At 40.8% G+C, this 21414-nt stretch overlaps 1 protein-coding gene across 3 annotated transcripts; it reads left to right on the plus strand.

Moving 5' to 3' along the window:
- On the plus strand, positions 1-20955 carry LOC311051190 (major facilitator superfamily domain-containing protein 8-like). Of its 3 annotated transcripts, XM_084065615.1 has the most exons (14): positions 1-259; positions 475-561; positions 5600-5785; positions 7002-7064; positions 10733-10852; positions 11190-11269; positions 11676-11812; positions 12133-12479; positions 12999-13072; positions 13506-13719; positions 14334-14456; positions 16546-16676; positions 18089-18206; positions 18828-20955. In XM_084065615.1, the coding sequence occupies exons 2-13, from the start codon at positions 486-488 to the stop codon at positions 18167-18169; spliced, it is 1632 nt and encodes a 543-aa protein (XP_083921741.1). In that variant the 5' UTR covers positions 1-259; positions 475-485; the 3' UTR covers positions 18170-18206; positions 18828-20955. The 3 variants fall into 3 exon arrangements, with proteins under 3 accessions (XP_083921741.1, XP_083921740.1, XP_083921742.1); XM_084065614.1 differs by having other exon boundaries at positions 1-561; XM_084065616.1 differs by lacking the exons at positions 1-259; positions 475-561; positions 5600-5785; positions 7002-7064 and adding an exon at positions 9722-9812.
- Positions 20956-21414: the final 459 nt, after the last annotated feature.

Below are 21414 nucleotides of genomic sequence, written 5' to 3' on the forward strand. Positions count from 1 at the left end.
GCTCGTCGCGTCCGTAGACAGACGGACGGATTCGGCACAGTCCGTTCATTTGGCTCTATGCATTTGGATGAACGCAGTTGATCTATTCTTTCTGCGTTGTTTGTTGAAACGTCTTTATAATAATAAGTTCTAAGTTGTGGAACCTGCTGCTGGTCGACATGCTGCAGCTTGAGGAATTACAACAGGCTCTGTGAGCCAGAGTCACACAGCAATAATAACATACTGTAGAGAGGAATGCACGGTGACAGCAGGACATAATGTGCGTGGAGTTGTTAGAGATCTGATCTCTAGATATTAAGTATGATAAAAAAATATATAGTTGTAAATCAGGATCAAACGGACTATCAGTACAGAGATGACCTGGTTGGATGTAATTGAACGCACCGTCCACTGGATTAGGTTCTCTGCACTGTGTGTTTGGAGGACATGACAGCAACATTATTAATATTGTATATTTATATCACAACGCTGTAGGCATCATCAACATGGACTATCGAAAGAAAAAGAAGCTGACATACTTCACAATTGGACTCATCTTCCTTTTAAGTGGCATCGAATATGGTGAGATTGATGATACAATACAGCCTTGTTTATGTTGGAGTCTTATGTTAAAATGAATGTTGAAGACAGTGATTTATTTTCAAATGGCCGAAATGTATGTAGGGCTGAAGTAGTTAATGTATGTTTTGTAATCAAAATCTAAAAAGTAACTAGTAACTAACGTTTTCAAATAATTGTAATGGAGTAAAAAGTACAATGTTTGCCTCAGAGATGTAGTGGAGTTGAAGTAAAAGTTCTGGAAATTGGAAATACTCAAGTAAAGTACACATACCTCAAAATTGTACTTAATTACAGTACTTGAGTAAATGTAATCAGAATCAAACTTTATTGTCACATCTCATTACAAGTGAAATTGGGTGACATTCTTAATTGTGCAGGCCCATCAATGCAGTTAAAAGATAGATTGATAAAGTGCATACAAAGTGGTTAATGTGCATACTAAATGAGTCATGGAATGTATGGAAAGGAGAGTCCATTTAGAACACAGATCATCAGTTCAGTTCAGTCTGCAGGGGCAACAGGATGAGCTCTTATTCAGCAGTCTAATTGCTGCTTGATAGAAACTGCTCAGGAGTCTGGTGGAAATGAATGATTCATTCATTAGAATTCAGAAGAAAGATCCACTGTAGGTTATTAATTAAAGACCTGACCTGTGTCTCCCAGTGGCGGCCTTTCCTATGTTTCACCCGTTTCAATTGAAACGGGCCCCCAACCTCAGGGGGCCCCCAAAAAAAAATATATATATATATATTTTTTTTTACTCGCATCCCAGTCCGGGGCCCGCCTGTGGCTGGCCGACGTCCAAGAATTTCATACAAGAAGATGATGTAGATCTGATTGAATCAGGGCTCAGCTCAAGTGAATCATGTGAGTGAGTTGTTTTAGCTGTCTGTCCATGGTGGAAGTGCAGATAGCCTAATTAATTTAGTTCGAAAATGCATCATTATGGATTGTGGAAGCAAACCAACTTCAGTCCACAATTTTTTTTTTTTTTTTTTTTTTTTTTTTTTGGGGGGGTGCATATGGGGCCCCCATATGAGCTCTTGAAACGGGCCCCCAGATCATTAAGGCCGCCCCTAATGGGAGTCAGCAGTCCACCCATAGGCTAATTGATCTCAATAACAAATACTAGTATCAACAATTTCAGAGGTATCATTGTGCCATAAAGATTGAGACAAAACTGAGATACTGAAAAAATTAAGTAGTTTTACCAACTGCTGTGTGAGAGATGATGATGAGTGGATTGCAAAAGAGAGAAGTTAAAGTAGATTCTGGCGTGAAGGCAATTGGTACTCTCTCTCCTGATTGTGTTTTCTGTTTATTATTAAAGAGCTGGAGAGACAGGGAGACCCCATAGCAATGAGTACTATCAGAATATAGTGCTTTAACCTTTTGATAAAGACATGGGAAAATATAAATATTTTGAAATATACATTCTTGAGCTGTGATTCTGGTTGGCAAACATTATTGTTACAGCTGTGAGCTTTCAATGAATGGGCCCTTATGTTAACCTGCCAAACCTATTAGGAAATTCTTCTGAGCATGTTAGTTCTTGGTACCAGTTCCATTGTAAACTCAAATGGACACAGACATACATACAGTTATCTTTCTGGTTGCCAACTTGCAGTGTCATTGACCTGCAGGTTAAAGTAGTGGCTCCTTCCCAAGAATGTTACCGTATGACAGCCTGCTTTATTTCCATAAGTGGGTCTCCTGACCCCTGGAATTTACATTGTAGTGGCTCAGCAGCACTGCGCTCTCCTCCTTTGTCTATGTCAGTGGCTCTCAAACGTTTTCGTGCGAAGGACCCCCAAAGTGATATATTTGGCTGCGGACCCCCATCTGAAAATCTTTTTTACCAGGAACCCTGAAGATTTGTGTTTAAAAATGCACTTTTTTCCAAAAATGTTCAAAAATAGCAGATGTACAAGCTTTAAGCAACATGCTGTGAGCTTTTTTGAACAGCCAACGTATACAACATGGATAAAGGGGTTGAAATGATTGTGATGCTGTATTAACAAATTTAGCTGGGGACCCCAAGTGTGAGAACCACTGGTCTATGTGATAATGGACTCCGCATTGAGGGGAGTTTTCATAGTAGTCAAAAAAGTCCACTCTCACAAATGGTTTGACCCCCATTTCTGGTATATACTTTTTTCAATATCTTTGTTAATCTATGTTTTTTAAATAATCTAAAAAGTAATTTAACTCATCTAAATCTTAACTATGGTCTTTTGACAAAAATCACATTGCAATGCTTTGTATAATGTAGGGCTTAATTTTTTAATCTATGTTTTTTTAATGTATACTCTAATCTAAATCTAAGTACCTTAACTAAAGTTTTTAATTAATTACATTGTAGTAAAAAGTGCAATAGTTGCCTCTGAGATGTAGAGTATAACAACATTTCCCATTCCAGACAGCTTTGACCAAAGTTGCTAATTATCATGTGAATGCTGCAGTGTCTCTCCACAGCACAGCCATTCACAACCAATGACTTTCCTTCTCAGTTTGGCCAATCAGGTTATCTAATTTTTTAAATCTTAACTGCCATCCACTGCAGCCAGATGAAAATCAGTTGACTTGACTGGCTGACTGACTCAACATACTTGAATTAAGGTAAGCTTCAAGCCTACATGACGTATTTATAAATTGTTAGTAGGATACATTATATTGTATTGCACTAGTATCACAAGAGCATAATATTATATGCCATGGATTACTGTAGCAGGAAACCTGGAACACTTTATGTCGTAATTGTGAAATTTGTTTGTTTTTGCAAACTAACTGAATTTGCATTTATCAATTACATGTCTGCAGAGTTGTCAGAAAGAAATAATCCTCTGTTACATTAAGTTTACAGTTTCCCCTTTGTTATCTTTGAGTTAATACATACAAGGAGAGAAGGCCTTTATGCTTTTATAGTCCAACTAACTTTGTGAATCTTTCTGTTTGCAGGAGGCGGTGAGACGTCTACACAACTCTGAAAACAATGCCATGAGACTTGATCCAAAAGAAAGGTACGTTTTTTTTTTTGTTGTATCACTGTGTAATTTACCCCAGCTAAGTAATAACAATACATAACATTTATATAGCGATTTTCTTAGTACCCAAAGTTGCTTTACAACAAAACAACAACTTTATTAGGAGATAAATACTTCTAAAAAGGAACCAGTAAGCTAAGGCAGAAACAGAGGTTTGAATTAGGGGGGAGGGGAAGGTGGGTTTTGATGCAGGCTTTGAATAGGGTGGGGTGGAGGTGTGAGCTTCGAATGGAGGGGGTTGGAGTCTGGAACTGGCTTAGACTTTTACAGGGGCCAGTTAAAAATTGCAGTCACATGTAGGTTCTCTTTTAGAGCAGTGTAGATGTGGAATTGTGTTGTTTGTGTAGATAAACAACTAAATAGATCCTAATTGTGTTTTCCTTGTATTTCAGCGGCTTGCAGGACACACTTTGAGTCTCTGAGAAGAAGCCATCGCCTGGACCAGCCAGAGAATGCTGACCAGAAGAAAAAGCTGAATGCCTCAATGAAGACCCGACAGAGAAGATTGAGGGTAAGTTATATGGAACTGTTTGTAAGATGTTTTTTTGTTTTACATTCTGTGTTCCTGTAATAATGGTAATGTAATACATAATTTAATTGCTATTCTATGTTTTACAGTTGATGACCACCAGGACTGCATATCTGGAGTCTGATGGAGAAAGGGCCTTGTGGGCGCATGCAGTTCCTGAACTAATGTCAGATGAAGAGGACGGCATCGTAGATGGACGGGCGGTGTGGATTGTCTCATCTCCACCCGAGAGAGATGAGGAGCTTTCGGCTTTATGCCAGGTGCTTCAGGCGAGGAAAGACAACAGAAGAGACCCGCGTTCCCTTCATCACCACCGCGTGCGGCGAGACACACCGGCACAGAACAGCTCATTTTTAGCTCTCTTACACAGTAACTGTTAAGTTGTCCAGTTTGGTGGAGGGACTCCAAAGAGAAGCAGAGACCGTTCGTTCAGCAAGACACTGCATGAGAGACAGAACTACATTTTTTTTAAATTATTGTCCCCTTTGTGGGAGTTTTTTACAACTTCTGGGGGTCCCTGGAAAAAAACATTTGGGGATGGGGAGATGGGGATTTTTTTTTTACTGTTTTAGAAGATATTTTTGAATAGCCAAAGTATACTGTATACCGTTTTTTTTTTAATCAATAAACACAATTTACCTGACTGAGATTGTTGCCTATTTGTTTTCAGAATCTTGTATGTATATATGTGTGTGTGTGTGTGTGTGTGTGTGTGTGTGTGTGTGTGTGTGTGTGTGTGTGTGTGTGTGTGTGTATATAACTAAATAAATACATACAAATATACATGAATAAATATATATATATACATAAATAAAAATAGATAAATAAAATATATATAAATAATATATATATATATATATATATATATATATATATATATATATATAAAATAAGGGAATAAGGGGGGGGGGGGACCACCCCCCAGATCCCTAGGGGGGGGCACCACCCCCCAGGTCCCTAGGAGGGGGGTCACCTTGTGAGCCCCCCCCCCCCCCCCCCCCCACACACACCATGTGACCCCCAAAATAAGGGAGGGATGCCCACCTACGTCACAGCCAATCATAGGTGGCTTATTGCACATGCTCAGTAGCATTGCTCGAGATAGGGAGGAGGGAGGGGGGATCTCCCCCCTCCCAAATTGTGGAAATCCAGGTTAGGGCTGAAGGTGTGATTTTCTGGCAGCAACCCCAGCAGGGGGTCACGCATACTTAATTTGGTACCATACAGGAGTTTACCGACCTACAAAACTTTGAGTTTTCCGAGTGGAAAACTCTTGTAAATTCTTGTAAATTCTCTGAGTTTACATCTCATATTCATCGGTTTTCATAGCCGGAAACCTTGTTTTTTTTGCAGTGTTAGTAAGACCTGTGAAGGAAGAGTATTATTAGCCTATTCAACTTGGCCAATTCAACTAATCCAAAAAACATGTTCCTCTTTCCTCCTGTCTGTCTGTGGTCTATGTCAGCTGTGATCCTGCCCACCATATGGAGGTATCTGCAGACTCTCGGAGCAGCGCCCTACTTCCTGGGTCTGGGCCTTTCGGCGTTCAGCCTGACTGGCCTGCTGTCGGGGCCTCTTTTTGGCCACTGGTCCGACAAGACGCGGACCACCAAGAAGATCATTCTCTTTGCCAACATGTTTGAGATAGTCGGTGAGTTTGGGCTTCCTAATTCCACTTTATTTGCCAAAACAATATACTGTACAGTATGCACAGGCAGTTGTACTTCACTGGTAAAGGAACATAATCAACAGATTATAGCCTCCCACTGAGCATAAGGAACAACAGCACCTCATATTATAAAACAGGACATGCAATATACTACAGTACTGTGTATACATGACTGGGTACAAGGGGAAAAAAATGCGTATTTGCAAGTAACCGTAATGACACATTTCAACTGAAAATATGTTTTTTATCTCGCTCGAATAAGATGATGTATTTTGACATCTTTTGTAGAGCATCACCTTAATGGGTTGTGTGTGTTAAAGTATGCATTAGCCTTAACGGGAAGATACAGAAATCCTATCATCTCTACAAATAAGCCTTCAGCATTATTTGTAGCATTATTTTGCACCTCATTGTTCCTATTAGGTTTTAAGTTGGAGCTTTAGATGTATTAGATGTACAGTATAACAGTTTTATTTCAAGACATTCACAATTTAAATTGATTGTAAAACATAGTCATCATTAATAGAAGGTAACTTTTAAGTCCTTGGTAGAGCTTTTTGCATCCACTGTATTTGGTTGTTGAATGATAAACTTAACCACTTAAGCCGTATTTACTTTGTCATAGCGGGTCTGTCGGGTGGAAACCTAAATTAAAAAGTAGCAGATCCACAAGCTTGAAATGCGTAGCTTAGTGCGTGGATCTGCTACTTTTGATGCTTTTGTGTGACGCTGTAGTATGATGAAGTAGGGCGTTAATTTACGAAAAGACACACAAAGTTAGAATATTGAGATCAGAGGTTTCTGCCCGACAGTGGCAATATGAATATAGTAAATGGTGCATTTATATAGCGCTTTTATCCTAAGAGCTTTACATAGATTGTGCATTACATTCACCCATTCACTCGCCGATGGCGGAGGAAACCATGCAAGGCACCAACCTGCTCATCGGGAGCAATTAGGGGTTCAGCGTCTTGCTCAAGGACACTTCGACACTAACTCTGGGGAGCCGGTATCGAACCGGGAACGTCGCGGTTCCCATCTGGCTGCTCTACCGGCCACTCTACCCCTGAGCCTCTGTAGTACAAACAGTGAAAAATGTTATTTATTTGTTTTTTTTACCTATAATGCTACTTGCTCTAAATATGGATGCCAGGGTTTTTTCCTAATGGTTTCCATCTATCTCTCTCACCCTCTCCAGGTAACTTCATGTACTTCATGGGCTACTCCAAGTGGCTGCTGTTTTCCAGTAGACTGGTAGCAGGTGAGTCACTAATAAGTAAATCTGAGAGCCAACCTCGTTTTACTTGTCAGATGTCCTTCTGAAGTGCAAATTATACGTACTCCGTTCCGACGTCAGGGTTCGAACAGGCTTTCCGAACTATAGTTCGTAGAGTCAAGACATCTGGAGGTGCACGGGTTCCGAGGAAAAGTTCTGAGACCGCCCAATCCCAAGTACGGAATGACGTCGTCAATTTGTTGTTATATCACCTCTCTTTCCGAAGAAAATTCCAGAATTTATTGCGTTTAAGTTTATTTAAATGTGCTTTGCCAACTGGCGATCCTATTACAGGGGCCCGTGACCCACTTTGGAGTCACAACTGTATGTTTGGGAAACACATGTCTACTAGCCCTGATGAAGACCAGTTCTGGTCCAAATTAAAACATTGTAGACATGAATAACACAGGGAGAACATGCAAACAAACTCTACAATAAAAGGTCACGGTCAAGGACTTTCTGGCTGTGAGTGAGTAGGGTTGGGAATCGGAGGAACCGGAAGAACTGGATCGGACATCCATCACATCTGGAACCGGTTTATCACACTGTCAGAGCTGGCATGTGGACTTCACGTCTGCTATACAATTACAAGGGCCACCATAACTCTTGAGTGTACAAATAAGGGTCCATTTGGTTCCATTTGTACACTCTCAGAGTTGCAAACCTGTAAGTGTCCATTTGGAACTCCCTCAAGTAATCCAGAGCGTCCCTGGACCTGAATACAAGAAGACTCACCTCAAGACAAACTCACCTCAACTGAAAAAGGAATACTCACCTCGGGGGTAGGAACAGTCACCCCGGGGGGTGGGTAAACTCACCTCAGGACCTGAGAAAACTCACCTCGGAACACTCACCCCGGGGGTAGGAACACTCACCCCGGGGGTAGGAAAACTCACCCAGAAAAACTCAATGGTGTAATGTACAGTGAGTTTTTGTTTTGTGGGTGGGTTTAACCTTTCCCCTCTACACCAAGTCTGTATGTTTAAAAAAGGCACATCTACCGGCTTGTGAGCTTTCCTTTTTCACAGAATGCTTTCATAATGAGACACGTTTAATCCATACTGGATTAAATTCTGTCTTTGAAGGTATAGAATTACCAAATGATGTTGTTCAATGATATATTTGTGTTTAAAATACACACACACACACACACACACACACACACACACACACACACACACACACACACACACACACACACACACACACACACACACAGAGTAAGGCATCAAAATGTACCAAAAGTAATATTTCTAAAAACTAAAGTTCTCAAACAATGCATGTGTGCAATGCAATGTTCTATGCTGTTATCATTTATACCAGCAAAGTAGTAGGTAACTAAATATCCTAGGTAAAAATAGGGAAAAGTGTTTAATGCATGTATATCTAATAGTAACTAAAGTTCAATAATGCTTACTATAGTGAAATGTATATCTAATAGTAACTAAAGTTCAATAATGCTTACAATAGTGAAATGTATATCTAATAGTAACTAAAGTAACTAAAGTTCAATAATGCTTACCAAAAGCTTTTCTCACAAATGTGTTCACACAGAAAACAAAACATTATACCTGTGTTTTACCTTCACTGGAGTTTTTCTTCATTTTTCTTTGTTAAGTAAGTATTTGTTTGCATTATACACATTGGAATGTTCACTTTTCTGATGAAATCTACCTTGTATTTAAAGCACTTTAATTAGCTAAATGTAATTTAACAACATACATTGACATTGGAATGTTCATTTCTCTGGGTTCCTACCTTTGTTTGTTTGTTTGTTTGTTTGATGGGGGCACAGGAGTGAAGGGGAGGAGGGGGGTTGACCACTTAACACTAATATCCCATTCCACTTAATGATTCATTGTTTGATATCTAATAGGTGGATGGGGCAAGGTGTGGAGCTGGAGACACATAGCAAATGACCATGCTATTTGCTATTTGCATTCCTTGTTCACTTTTCTGATGAAATCTACCTTTCATTCATTCTGTGAAAATGGAAAGCTCACATTATGAAAGCATTCTGTGAAAATGGAAAGCTCACAAGCCGGTAGATCTACCTTTTTACCTTTTCTGATGAAATCTACCTTGTATTTAAAGCACTATTTAAAGCACTTTATTAATTCTATACCTTCAAAGAAAGAATTTAATCCAGATATGGATTAATCCAGATATGGATTAAACATCATTATGAAAGCATTCTGTGAAAATGGAAAGCTCACATTATGAAAGCATTCTGTGAAAATGGAAAGCTCACAAGCCGGTAGATCTACCTTTTTTTAAACATTGGGGTGAGTATTCCTACCTCTGAGGTGAGTCTTCCGAGGTGAGTTTTCTCAGGTCATGGGGTGAGTGTTCCTACCCCCCGAAAATCTTGGGGGTGAGTATTCCTACCTCTGAGGTGAGTCTTCCGGGGTGAGTATTCCTACCTCTGAGGTGAGTTGGTTTTGAGGTGAGTCTTCTTGATACCCTGGACCTCACTTTGAGAACCTCTACAGGGCCAAAATTATATAGATTTTTTTAAATACAGGAATCGTTAAAGAATCGGACCATTAGGGGGGAATTGTTAAGGAACCGAAATCGTTAAAATCCTAAAGGATCCCAACCCTAGCTGTGAGGCAGCAGTACTAATTTCTGAAGCAGCGTGCCTGCCATCCCATCCATGTATCATGTTGTATAATATGAATACCGTAACTCATTTTTTACCTGGAAGGCATGTGGACCACAAACTCTACTACTGTATTTAAATATGCTTTGTTGTAAACTTGTATATAAGAATGCTAGACACGCCCGAAATCTACCAGATGCTAGGCGTGTAGCAGTAAAAGAGTCTCCCACTCACGAGCCTCTAACATGAATAGATAATTTAACCCATTTAGGCCTGAGGCCGATTCTAAAAATGCCTTCTAAATCCTGAAAAACTACACACAGAGGTGTTCCCGGCATTAAAGGTATAACAACGTACAGTATACAGATGTTCCAGCTCTAAATGGTTTAATGTGTGTGTTCTTCCCACACCAAAAGACAAGTGTGTAAGGGACATTACTCCTGCCAGTGCTCTTGGGCAAGGCGCTGGCCTTATTAACCCTGATTTATTTTTGAAAACCAGTTCTCTGTTAGTGCGACAAAGTTCAGCCTGTAATGGGCTTTAGAGCTGGAGCTGGTCCCTGGGCGTTGCTTACTGGGCTGGCTGCCCAACTATAGTTTGGAGAGCTTTAATGCAGAGGATCACGGGCCACAATAATAAAGTATATAAAACATAACTTATATAACATGATAATTGTAGTGCACAGTTTTTCAATCTTGGAAACCTAAGAGCTGTATTTTACTAAGCATGATGATTGCACCTTCAACAGGACATCCGAGTTTCATCAGTATGATTCACTTTATACTACACTATCGTCTCTGTTGGGTGGAAACCTCATACTGTATGTCCAAAACTGTTACTTTGCCGCGTTTCGGGACTTGTGGATCTGCTACTTTAGATGTGTTTGTGTGATGCTGTAGTATGATCAAGTAGGGCATTCATTTACAAAAAAAAACACAAAACGTTAAATATATAGACTAGAGATACTGATAAGAGGTTTCTTCCCGACAGCAACGATATATTAATTTATTATTATTATTATAATAATTATTATATATCTTTTTATTCTTAGGGATTGGTACAGGTGCTGGCTCGTCCATCTTTGGTTTCCTTACCAGAAGCACCGCCACAGAGGACCGGGCCACTGTGTTTGCTGCTGTTATGGCCTGTCGACAAGCTGGCCTGCTGATTGGTCAGTGCTAATACTCGTCTGTCTGTCTGTCTGTCTGTCTGTCTGTCTGTCTGTCTGTCTGTCTGTCTGTCTCGCTATCTCTCTCTCTAGCGTCTGTATTCTGTTTTATGGTGTGCCTTAATGTTTGTATGTAATATGAAATGTGGACATTATTAGAAACATAACAAAACACTAAATAGCTTGATTGCTACAAACCAGTACGTGTTCTGGTAGCCTGGGATCAATACCATTTTCGTGTTTCTGATCTGGTTTGGAGACGTGCAGCTCCAAAACAATTCCCCTAGTTTAAAATGTGTTAAGTTTGGTGTAATCGTTTCGTTTCTTTTGTCTTTCACAGGTCCAGCATTCAACATCTTCCTGAGACTCTGTGATTTCAGTATCGGTCCTTTTGTGGTCAATAAATACACTGCCCCTGGGGTAAGGACTCAGAGTTACTCTCCTCTCATCCATATAGATAGAGCTATTAAGTGAATACATGAATACAAATGTTCCCCATTGAGTTGCATGTGTCACTGCTGCCCCCCACTGTTAAAAAAGTGAACTGACTGAATGATTTTCTTTCACACTGTGTTTGGCATAGTTGCACCTTGTCTCTCACAGTGAAAACAGCTTATAGAGTTGCTATTTTTTAAAATGTGCGAAACCTTTCACCTATAATGACATGCCCAAAATAGGTTGGAAGTATTCTCTCAATCCTCTTCCATCTTTTCCACAACCTTTTAATGCTACAGAGCTGTGTGAGTCGTACAAAACATTTCCAGACTGTGAAAATGTCCCAAGGCTGTGAAGTTGACGATGATGATGTATGTCTGCTGTTCCTCAGCTGTTCATGTGTCTGCTGTGGATCCTCCTCCAACTGGCCGTGGTCTTCATGTACTGGGACCTGCCGCCTCAGGAGAGGCGGTCAGAGTCCCGGGTCAGCCGAGGCGGCGAGACGTCAGAGAGCGGCGGGGAGAGGGGGTAGGGCCTGTCACAATTATTATTACCAAATGTATCGAATGAAAATGAAAAAAGATTTAGATTGGCTATTTCCACTATTTCCACTATTTTTTAAATGTTTTAAAAGTATACAATTATTATTAAGTATGCCAGTAATTTTTTCAATAAATGTAAATTATTTGTTATATCTGGCCTGTGCAACTCCTGTTTAGAAAGCCTAAAAGGCGAACAGAAATGTACATTTTATTCATAATGTTCCAACGTTCAATGCCAAAAACACAACTAAATTGTTAATCGCAATCGCTGACTTATCGCAAAGTAAAATGTCATGATCCTGGCAGCTCTGATGGGGAGAGGGGGCTGGTGAAAGAGGGAGGCGAGGAGAACCGTGACGACGACGATGAGGATGATGATGAAGGCAAGCCACTGATGGGAAGCAGCCGTGAGCTCCTGGGGTCCTACGGCACCGTGGTGGTCACCCCCGACCCACCCCAGCACCCCATCACCGTGGTGGGCGCACCCATCGACCCATCTCAGGAGCATCAGCAGCACCCCACCTCCGCTGTCTCCAACGGGACCCTGCCTCACATCTCCCCGCTGGCCTCCCCCACCCCCCCACTGCTGCCTGAGTCAGAGGGGGAGGGGGAGGGGTCCCCCAGTCCGTTGAAGAAGTTCAGCCTGGGCAGAGGTGTGTGTGTGTGTGTGTGTGTGTGTGTGTGTGTGTGTGTGTGTGTGTGTGTGTGTGTGTGTGTCATTGTGAGCTTGTAGATTGGCTGTCGGGGGGGAAACCTCATAATGTACAATTCTGTTACTTTTCAGGATCCAAATTCAAAAGCATCAAAAGTAGCAGATCTACAAGCTCGAAACGCGTCGCTTCGCGCCGCTTTTCGACCTTGTAGATCTGCTACTTTTGATGCTTTTGTATGACACTGTAGTATGATCAAGTAGGGGTGTTAAATTACGAAAAAACACAAAAAGTTAGAATATGGAGATAGGAGGTTTTTGCCCGACAGCGACGATATATTGCCCTGCCCTGTTGGGTGGGCTGGTTTTGGTCAATGCAATAGAAAGTGCATATTCCAATTCAATGCTCTCAATTTGTCTTTTATTACTGTTTTTCTGTCTGTCTTTTCTTCCTGTCGCTCTCCTTCCTTCCTGCCTCCTATATGTCTGTCTGTGTCACTTTTTTCAATGTTTGTGTGTGAAGAGTTCCTCAGAGAAGAGGTTGTTGTGCTGCTTGCTGCTCAGTTCATCACACTCTTCAATCAGACCGCACTGGAGGTACAGCACGCATGCACGCACACACACAGTTATATTGTTGTGGGTTTTTCTGTTGAACAGACTATGACATACAGGAATAACTCTATGGGACAATAGAGACTGATTATGATTATGACCTTTGAATGTTAACATTGGGTTATGATTATTACCTTATGCATGTTCGCATTGGGTTATGATTATTACCTTATGCATGTTCGCATTGGGTTATGATTATTACCTTATGAATGTTCGCATTGGGTTATGATTATTACCTTATGAATGTTAACATTGGGTTTTGATTATTACCTTATGAATGTTTGCATTGGGTTATGATTATTACCTTTATGAATGTTCGCATTGGGTTATGATTATTACCTTTATGAATGTTAACATTGGGTTATGATTATTACCTTATGAATGTTAACATTGGTGCTTTTGGTCCTTGCCGTCACAGACCATGGTGACCCCCATGACCCAGAAGTACTTTGACTTCGGGGAGCTGGAGAACAGTGTGATGTACTGTATCTGCGGGGTGGAGGTGATCGCCTGCTTCCTGTTTGTGCGCTGGCTGAGCAAGCGTGTGGCTGAGCGGGTGGTCCTGGCCGTGGGCCTGGTCCTCTGCAACATCTCCTGTGTGTGGTGTCTCATCTTCCTGGCCAAGCCCCTCGGTACAGTACGACCCCACCCCACTGATGCTTCTGGAATGTGGGCTGATTTTCTCTAGGCACATGTTTAGATAATCTATCATCTTCTTCCCCTAATAATGCGAGCCATACACACTGAATAAACCGATTGCACGCAACACAGTGTTTTCAAATGTATTGATAGATAAAGATTAGTGCAAAGTAGAATTATGAGCAGCAAACTGCAATAATAGTGTTTTTACAGATCAAAGGCATTTTTGTTTGTTTTGTTGTTTGTTGTTTTTGTCCGTGTTCAGTTCTCACTGTGAAGTGATTTTTCTTTCTCTAATGTTTTGCTCCTTATTCCCTGTAGCACTAGCCCTAGCCTTGACGACCTTGCAGGCTTATGCAAAGGTTAAAATGTAATTTAGATGAATGTTATTTAGACAGATGCCAGTTTCATTTGGTGACCTGGCATCCTATAGTTCTTGTAGTTTCAATGTACTGATTTTTTTGTTTTTTTTTATTATGCTGTTCAGACTGATGACGGGTTCTTGGTTTACCTATGATCCTAGATTACTATCTCTATGCAGTATTACCTTGCTTACTGTAAATCACTCTGGATTAAGAGTGTCTGCTAAATGTTATTCCTCTGGTAGGAGGCTTCCAGTGGCAGTTGACAGAGTTCATCATCGGGGTGTTCCTGCAGGTCATCGGCCTGCCCTTCGTAGCCGTGGCCCAGGTGTCTCTGTTCTCCAAAGTCACTGCGGAGAAAACGCAAGGTTAGCAAACGGCACCATCTGGTGGACACACTGTAACATCGCTGCATGCTGCCTTTGGTATAATTCCATATCACTAGACCATACCCGGTGAAGGGCGCCCTTCACCATACCCGGTGAAGGGCGCGCGTCCCCTCGTATATATATACAAATTTGCTATATAAAAGAGCAAAATAGGCTTGCTATTTTCTGTTGCCCTGCAGCAGGCTTGAGTATATTTTTGATGGCATTTTACACCACTAACAACATTAATCAGAGAATCACACGTCTTTGTCACAACTCGTGTTTTGTCTTTTTTAACCAACACAGTACAAAGTACTGGACACACAGATGACACACAGGTCATAGATGACTCAGGTCATAAACCTGGAAATACAGGAAAATAAACATTGCATTACCATATATTCATAGCATATATGATTCACAATTAAACAGCAGGTAATGTAGCACAGTCTATCACAGTAGAACCGAAATAGCAGAAAATGACTACAATACCCATGAGGCATTCTGAACCATGAGCCAACAACGCGTCGCCCCAGCTACCATTAAGTTGCAGTGTCCAAGTTACAATACACAAAATACACCAAAATAATACTTTTCAATGGACTACTTGGGTAGCACTGATAATATTAACCACAGTAAGGTTCATAAAGTGTGTTGATGAAACGTTTACATTGTTGATTAAGTCACGATGACGACGTTAGCATTAGCGTTAGCCGCATGCTAGCGCCAAACGTCCGTTAGCTTAGCATCACGCTAACGGCTCATAGTAACTTGGTTTGGCTAATAAACATTAATCCCAACTAACGCCAACACAGTAATGGATGTAAACATACACAGACATGCTTTGGACATTATTATCAGGTTGCATGTTGGTGGTATGGGGTTCGTTTGGTTTGGCCTCGTTTTCATAGACCTCGTTGCTTGTTTCTCTCGCGAAACCTGTGGCCATGTTTCCCATTGAACCCGGAAAAAAACCCTACGTCCGCTGCCACTACTGCTCCCGGTTTGGCTACAATGGGAAACATGGCCACAGGCTGACTAAATAAGCGATTTAAACGGGTAGTTTCGCTGGCGACCTAAAATATTATGCAGCCGACCAAACCTTAAACATCCGTGCGGTTTAGAATCTACCATTAGTTTTGGGATACGATGTATACAAAAGGGTAAACAGCGGAGCCTTGGCGGACGTTCGCCCGATCCTGGAAGAGAACGACATAGAACCGTTCTTTATGGAGCTAATGTGCATCGTGTGTGGGGAAACAAATCTGGAGTGTTTACTTTCCACAGCAGAGAGTGGGCGGGGTCTATGGTGTAGAGTCGGTGTTGCCATGTCCGCCGATTGTAAGCGCTTTAGGGCCAATGTTGGTGTTAGGGTTCGTTTGGTTTGGCCTCGTTTTCATAGACCTCGCTGCTTGTTTCTCTCGCGAAACCTGGCACCAACCACGCATGCGCAGTTTGATCAAGAGACCACTCTACCACCAACCACCACCACCACCACCACCACCACCGTGAGCTTACTAGAATGTCATCTCTTTATTATTATTAATTAGATAAATATGTTTTGTTCATAATTTCCTAAGTCATATTTTATCTGCCTTTTATTTATATCTGCCTAATTCTACTCTCCCAACACTGCTGATTTGCCAGATCAGAATGCTTGTTAAGGATAAGGATAATTCCTTTTAACAGGTCGTTCATGAAAGTCCTTGCGGTCTTGTTTCCAATGAGAACCTGTGAGCAATTAGATGTTAAGAGTCTTGCTCAGGGACAAATTTCATTTCATCGACACATATGCTGACCTGGCCTGGAATCGAACCTGGAGCAACCAGGGCCTATGGCTCCCTAGGCGGGCTCACTAACCATTCAGCTATGACCGCCCCATGTTACATTCCAAAATCACACATCTGCCTAAAAGTCATCTCACAATTTGGCCAAAATATTGTGACGACGACGTCACTACTGAAAGATCTACTAGTGAGCTTGTAGATTGGCAAATTTTCATATGTTTTTTGGCTATTTTCAATGCTGTCTTAAATGTTTTGTGTCCTCACAAGTATATTAATACAAAGGTGTGTGTGTGTTTGTGTAGGATTCAGCCAGGGAGTGCGGCGCTCTGTAGGGGGTCTGGCCACCATCCTGGGCCCGCTATGGGCCGGAGGCCTCACTGAGAACATGTACATCATGCTGGGAGTGATGATGGGCCTGCTGGTCCTGCTCACAGTACGTGTGTGTGTTTGTATAACTATACTTGTGAGGACCAAATGTCCCCACAAGTATATAATGACCACCAGCCATTGACGTTTCGCTCCTTTAACCCCAGTACATCTCCTGGTAGCGGAGCGATGGCAGGGATCTCTCCCTGCCACCCCCTGCTGATGCCCTAGGTGTTGTTCGGCCCCCCAACTCCTATGCTTCCTCCTTAGCCACAGCCAAAAGCTGCCTCTCTCCGCTTTCATGACTTTCATGGCTTTCCGATGCCCCCGCTCCTGTGTATCCCATGTCGCAGAGTTGGCGAGCAGTCGAGGAACCTAACCTTTTTGGAGGGGGCTTTTATGCCTTTATTTTATAGGATAGTAGACTGACAGGAAATGGTGAGTGACACGCAGAAAAGGTCGTCGGGATCGGGATTCGAACCCGCGACATTGCAGCCTAGGTGCCCAGAATGCCACACCAGCAGCCGGGGCCACGTTCTATAGTGTGGCTCGTTTTCATTTGGATTCTCAACTTCTTGCTGAGGTGTATATATTTTTTATTGCATTTGGAGCACATGAAATCCTTACTTGGGAGAGCAATTCACAAGTCGCAGCTCCATATGGTGAATGTGAAAAGTGCAAAAGCACATACTTCTTTAGGGCTGTCCCCTGATAATCGAATGATTGATTAACCATTTAACCACCTCCAATTGTGGGGGGAAGGGCTAGGAAATGATGTGGATCTTTTCCTAGCCCACATCATGGGATAATGTTCGGTCTCTGCTCTACATGTAAAGTGTCTTGAGACAACTTGTTGTGATTTGGCACTTCAATACATTTTAATTTAAAAAATGTTAATTGATGGTGGCATCAACATAGAAATGGTGTGGCTCCAATGTTTATCTCAGATTGTACGTGGCCAGCATGTGACATCAGTCATCTATGACATCAGTTGTCTCTTTTCTATTTTTGTTCATGAATTCTTACTAGATTATTTTCAAGTAGGAATTTCGATGAATTGAGTACGAAGGACCCCGATGGAAACAAGCCATAGTGCTTTCTTGGGTTTAAAATCCTCTTACCAGACCTTGTATTGAACTGTACTTCCCTGTGCTTGTCTTTGCAAACCGTTAATAAAGTAATCAATCAATCAATCAATCAATCAATCAATCAATCAAAAGGAAACCAACATCTTATTCTGCCTTACACTGTTCCTGATCTCGGAGGAAGCTGGCTTTTTTCTGGGCCGCACGGTCTTTAATAATAGTTATAATAATAATACAAAAATAATAAAAAATCTTGTTCGCTTGTGTCATCGCGGTGAGGTCATGATGTGTCATCCATGTCCAAATATGGAATCCCGGCGTCAACTATGTCCGGCCCCCCAGTGGGCCCCTGCCCACAGGTTGAGAGTCTAACATGTCTTCCTCCATGGTTCAGATCATGGTGTTCCTGTCCTACGAGAGGCTGGTGGAGCCCCCTGTGGTTGAACATCCAGACAACAACGATGACTGTGGTTAAAGCCAGCGTCTGTCTGCACAAAGGATGGAAATACAAGGTATGTACTGAATGTGTATATTTGTACAAGCCATAGAATACAAGGTATGTACTGTATGTCAGGGTTTCTCAAAGTGATCAACAAGTTCACAACGGTTATTTTTGGTGAATGTTCCCTCCAGAATAACCACATTGGTTCATTACTCAAATCTTCAGTTACAGTGACCTCTCCTGGCGAAGTGCATGACTGCAGTCAATTTAGAAACGATAGTATATTGTCATCTTTCTGATTTTGTTTGTTAAATGTTCCTTTTAGATTCCTTCTAACATTTTGAAGGAATGCACTTTACAAATAAAGACTTTGATGATTGATTCATGTTTGTATTAAAGTATTTGGGGCTGGGGGTAAATAAATAAAATAAACATTGTGTGCAGTGTGTTTGTGCATAGGAGGGTGTGATTATGTGTATGTGCGATGGGGAGCACTCAAAGATTCTTTGACACATTTTATTGCTTAAGTTACAGTTTGTTAGAGTCATGTCATAATGAAACCACAATATTTTGCATAACTGTAAACACTCTACAGCAAACAGATTTACTGTAGTGTGTTTAATTAATCATACGTCATAAATGCTGATGCTGCTTGTGGGCCTGTGTTGCTGTCTGTCTCTGTGTCTACCAGTGTCAAACGGAGCACTCCCTACAGGCCGGTGACGCCCCCCTGCAGGGCATCAGCGGGACCACAGGCAGAGCAGCAGGACAAAATGGCATCAACACACCTCCTCACATGTCTCAAGCTGTGGTGGACAGTAACTAAGTACATTTACTTGAATACTGTAACTAAGTACATTTACTTGAATACTGTAACTTAAGTACATTCTTTCAAGCACGTGACTTTCACTCTGCTATGTTTCAAATAGAAATGTTGTACTTTTGACTCTACTGTATTTCTAGGAAGGGACTCGTTGGGACCCAAACGTACAATGTATTTTAAATTAACCACTTAAGCTCTATTTGAAATATAGTTCAAAATAGCCAATCCACTAGTAGATCACTATTTCTTAAAAATCTTAAATTACTTTTTTTTGGGGTGGAGGGGTTTTAAATGTCCATACAGCAATGTCTTGATATATTTATAATAGAAAATGTATTTGTTATTTGATTTACTTTGAGTATATACTTTACTGGTCTCAAGTGCTTCCACCTACCTTTAATTCTCCTGATCTTTGTGCAGAGAAGACTCTCTGACATGATTGTACTAGTCTTGCGTATCCAGACAACTATTCCACAATCTCCGAATGATATAGAGAGTTTTTGAATTCCCATTTCTCCCAAGCAGCAAGCTAGATATGCTTCGACTATTTATATTTACTGTAGGACACATTTACGTGACTGTAAAGACGAAATGGAAGCGGGGAGGATCCGTTTTTCCTCCGGATCTTTTTCAGAGCTTCCATTGCTCCTGACTGTATGACGGAAGCATTTTAAAATTGTGGGAGGCAACAGTCTGGTTCACGAGACTCTGATTGTACTGGTCGTGGTATGTATGTCTTTTTTTAATACATATGTTTCCCATGGAAATAATAGGATTGTGATGAGGATGATGATAACGAATAAATACGCATTTCCATAAGCTCCCCAATGTCACCGGGACAAATTTGCTGTACTGGTGTTGAACAGTGATAAAGTTCTGCATGTGTGGCATGCACTGAAAAAGAGCCAACAAACAAACATGTATAATTTGTTGTGTATCAGCTGGAGATGGGCCATATGGACACAATCAAATACCACAATGTTTTGACCAAATACCACTATTGATATTGTAATGATAATATTGTTTTGAGATGATAATAAAAATAATTATTTTAATCACGGTAATAATAATATATATATTTTTTCAAATAGCAAAAAAAGCTGATCTACAAGCTGATAATTCATTGCAATAGCTTGTACATCAACTATTTGAACTTTTATTTAAGTATACATTATAGGGCTTATGTGATTAAAACCAGGGAAAGACAACACTTAAAATGAATACTTCACCCAAGAAATTACACATTATCATAATGGTTTTGTACATACAAGGTTTAAAATGTGTGTTTAATAGGGATACTGTTGAGCTGGTTAGCATATCTGCTGCCTCTCCCTGAACTCACTTGACCTGAAGGGACATATTTGTATGGGCTGGAATGTGTTGTACTCATTTTTAACACTAGTGGGCACTCACATTCTTTCATCATTTTCAGTAGAGTTGACTGAACCTATTGTTTACAGTGGTTCTCAAACTTGGACCACCATACCTTGTTCACTGAGAGTGCACAAATGGAACCAAACGAACCCCCCTCAATGAACCCTGAGGGCCCACTTTGAGAACCTCTGGTTTACACACACACACACACACACACACACACACACACACACACACACACACACACACACACACACACACACACACACACACACATACAGAGTGTATATACATTTATGTATTAATATTTATAATCCACTGTTCCACAAACAAATAGAAATGCACCAAGATGTGATTCGCTGCATTTGGAGAATTGTGTCTGATTTTAAATGCACTGTTCTCACATGACCTTTAGAGTAAACAACACCATCATTCAGTTGCCTTTATTTATGTGACAACTGACAAGATCGACTTTTACCATTTTTATTATCATCGCTGTCAGGCAGAAACCTCGTATCACCTTATTTCAAGGTTTTATATTTTTTCTCCCCCCGTACATTAATGCCCTAAGCCTAAGCAGTGAAGACAGCAGATCTACAAGCTCTTTTCACTATTTGAATTTTCTTTTTAAATAATAAAAAAGGACATGGTTTTGGTTTCCACCCGACTTCAACGATATTCTCTTTTCTCTGTGACAAATATTGATAAATAATAGTTACTGTACCTCTACTGGGATGTTCTGCATTTGGAATATTATTATTGTTGGGCTATTATTTATTACCTATTTATTTTTGACATTTTTGCAAACACCTAACCTGTGTCATTGTTAACCCTGGTTGTACTCTCAGTTGTCAATAAGACAATATGATTAGCTGCCACACATGATAAATGATATGCTGAATAAATGTTATGACTTAAGCTTTTCTGTCTTTCTGTGTGTGTGTGTGTGTGTGTGTGTGTGTGTGTGTGTGTGTGGGGCTGGCTTTTAGGTAAAATAAATATATATGTATATATGTATTCCTGTATGGATGCATTATTTCAAAATAAAATAAATAAATAATGATAATTAACTTAAATCACA

This window comes from Gymnoscopelus microlampas (assembly GCF_963454915.1).
Source record: "Gymnoscopelus microlampas genome assembly, chromosome: 9".
Classification (NCBI taxonomy): Eukaryota; Metazoa; Chordata; class Actinopteri; order Myctophiformes; family Myctophidae; genus Gymnoscopelus; species Gymnoscopelus microlampas.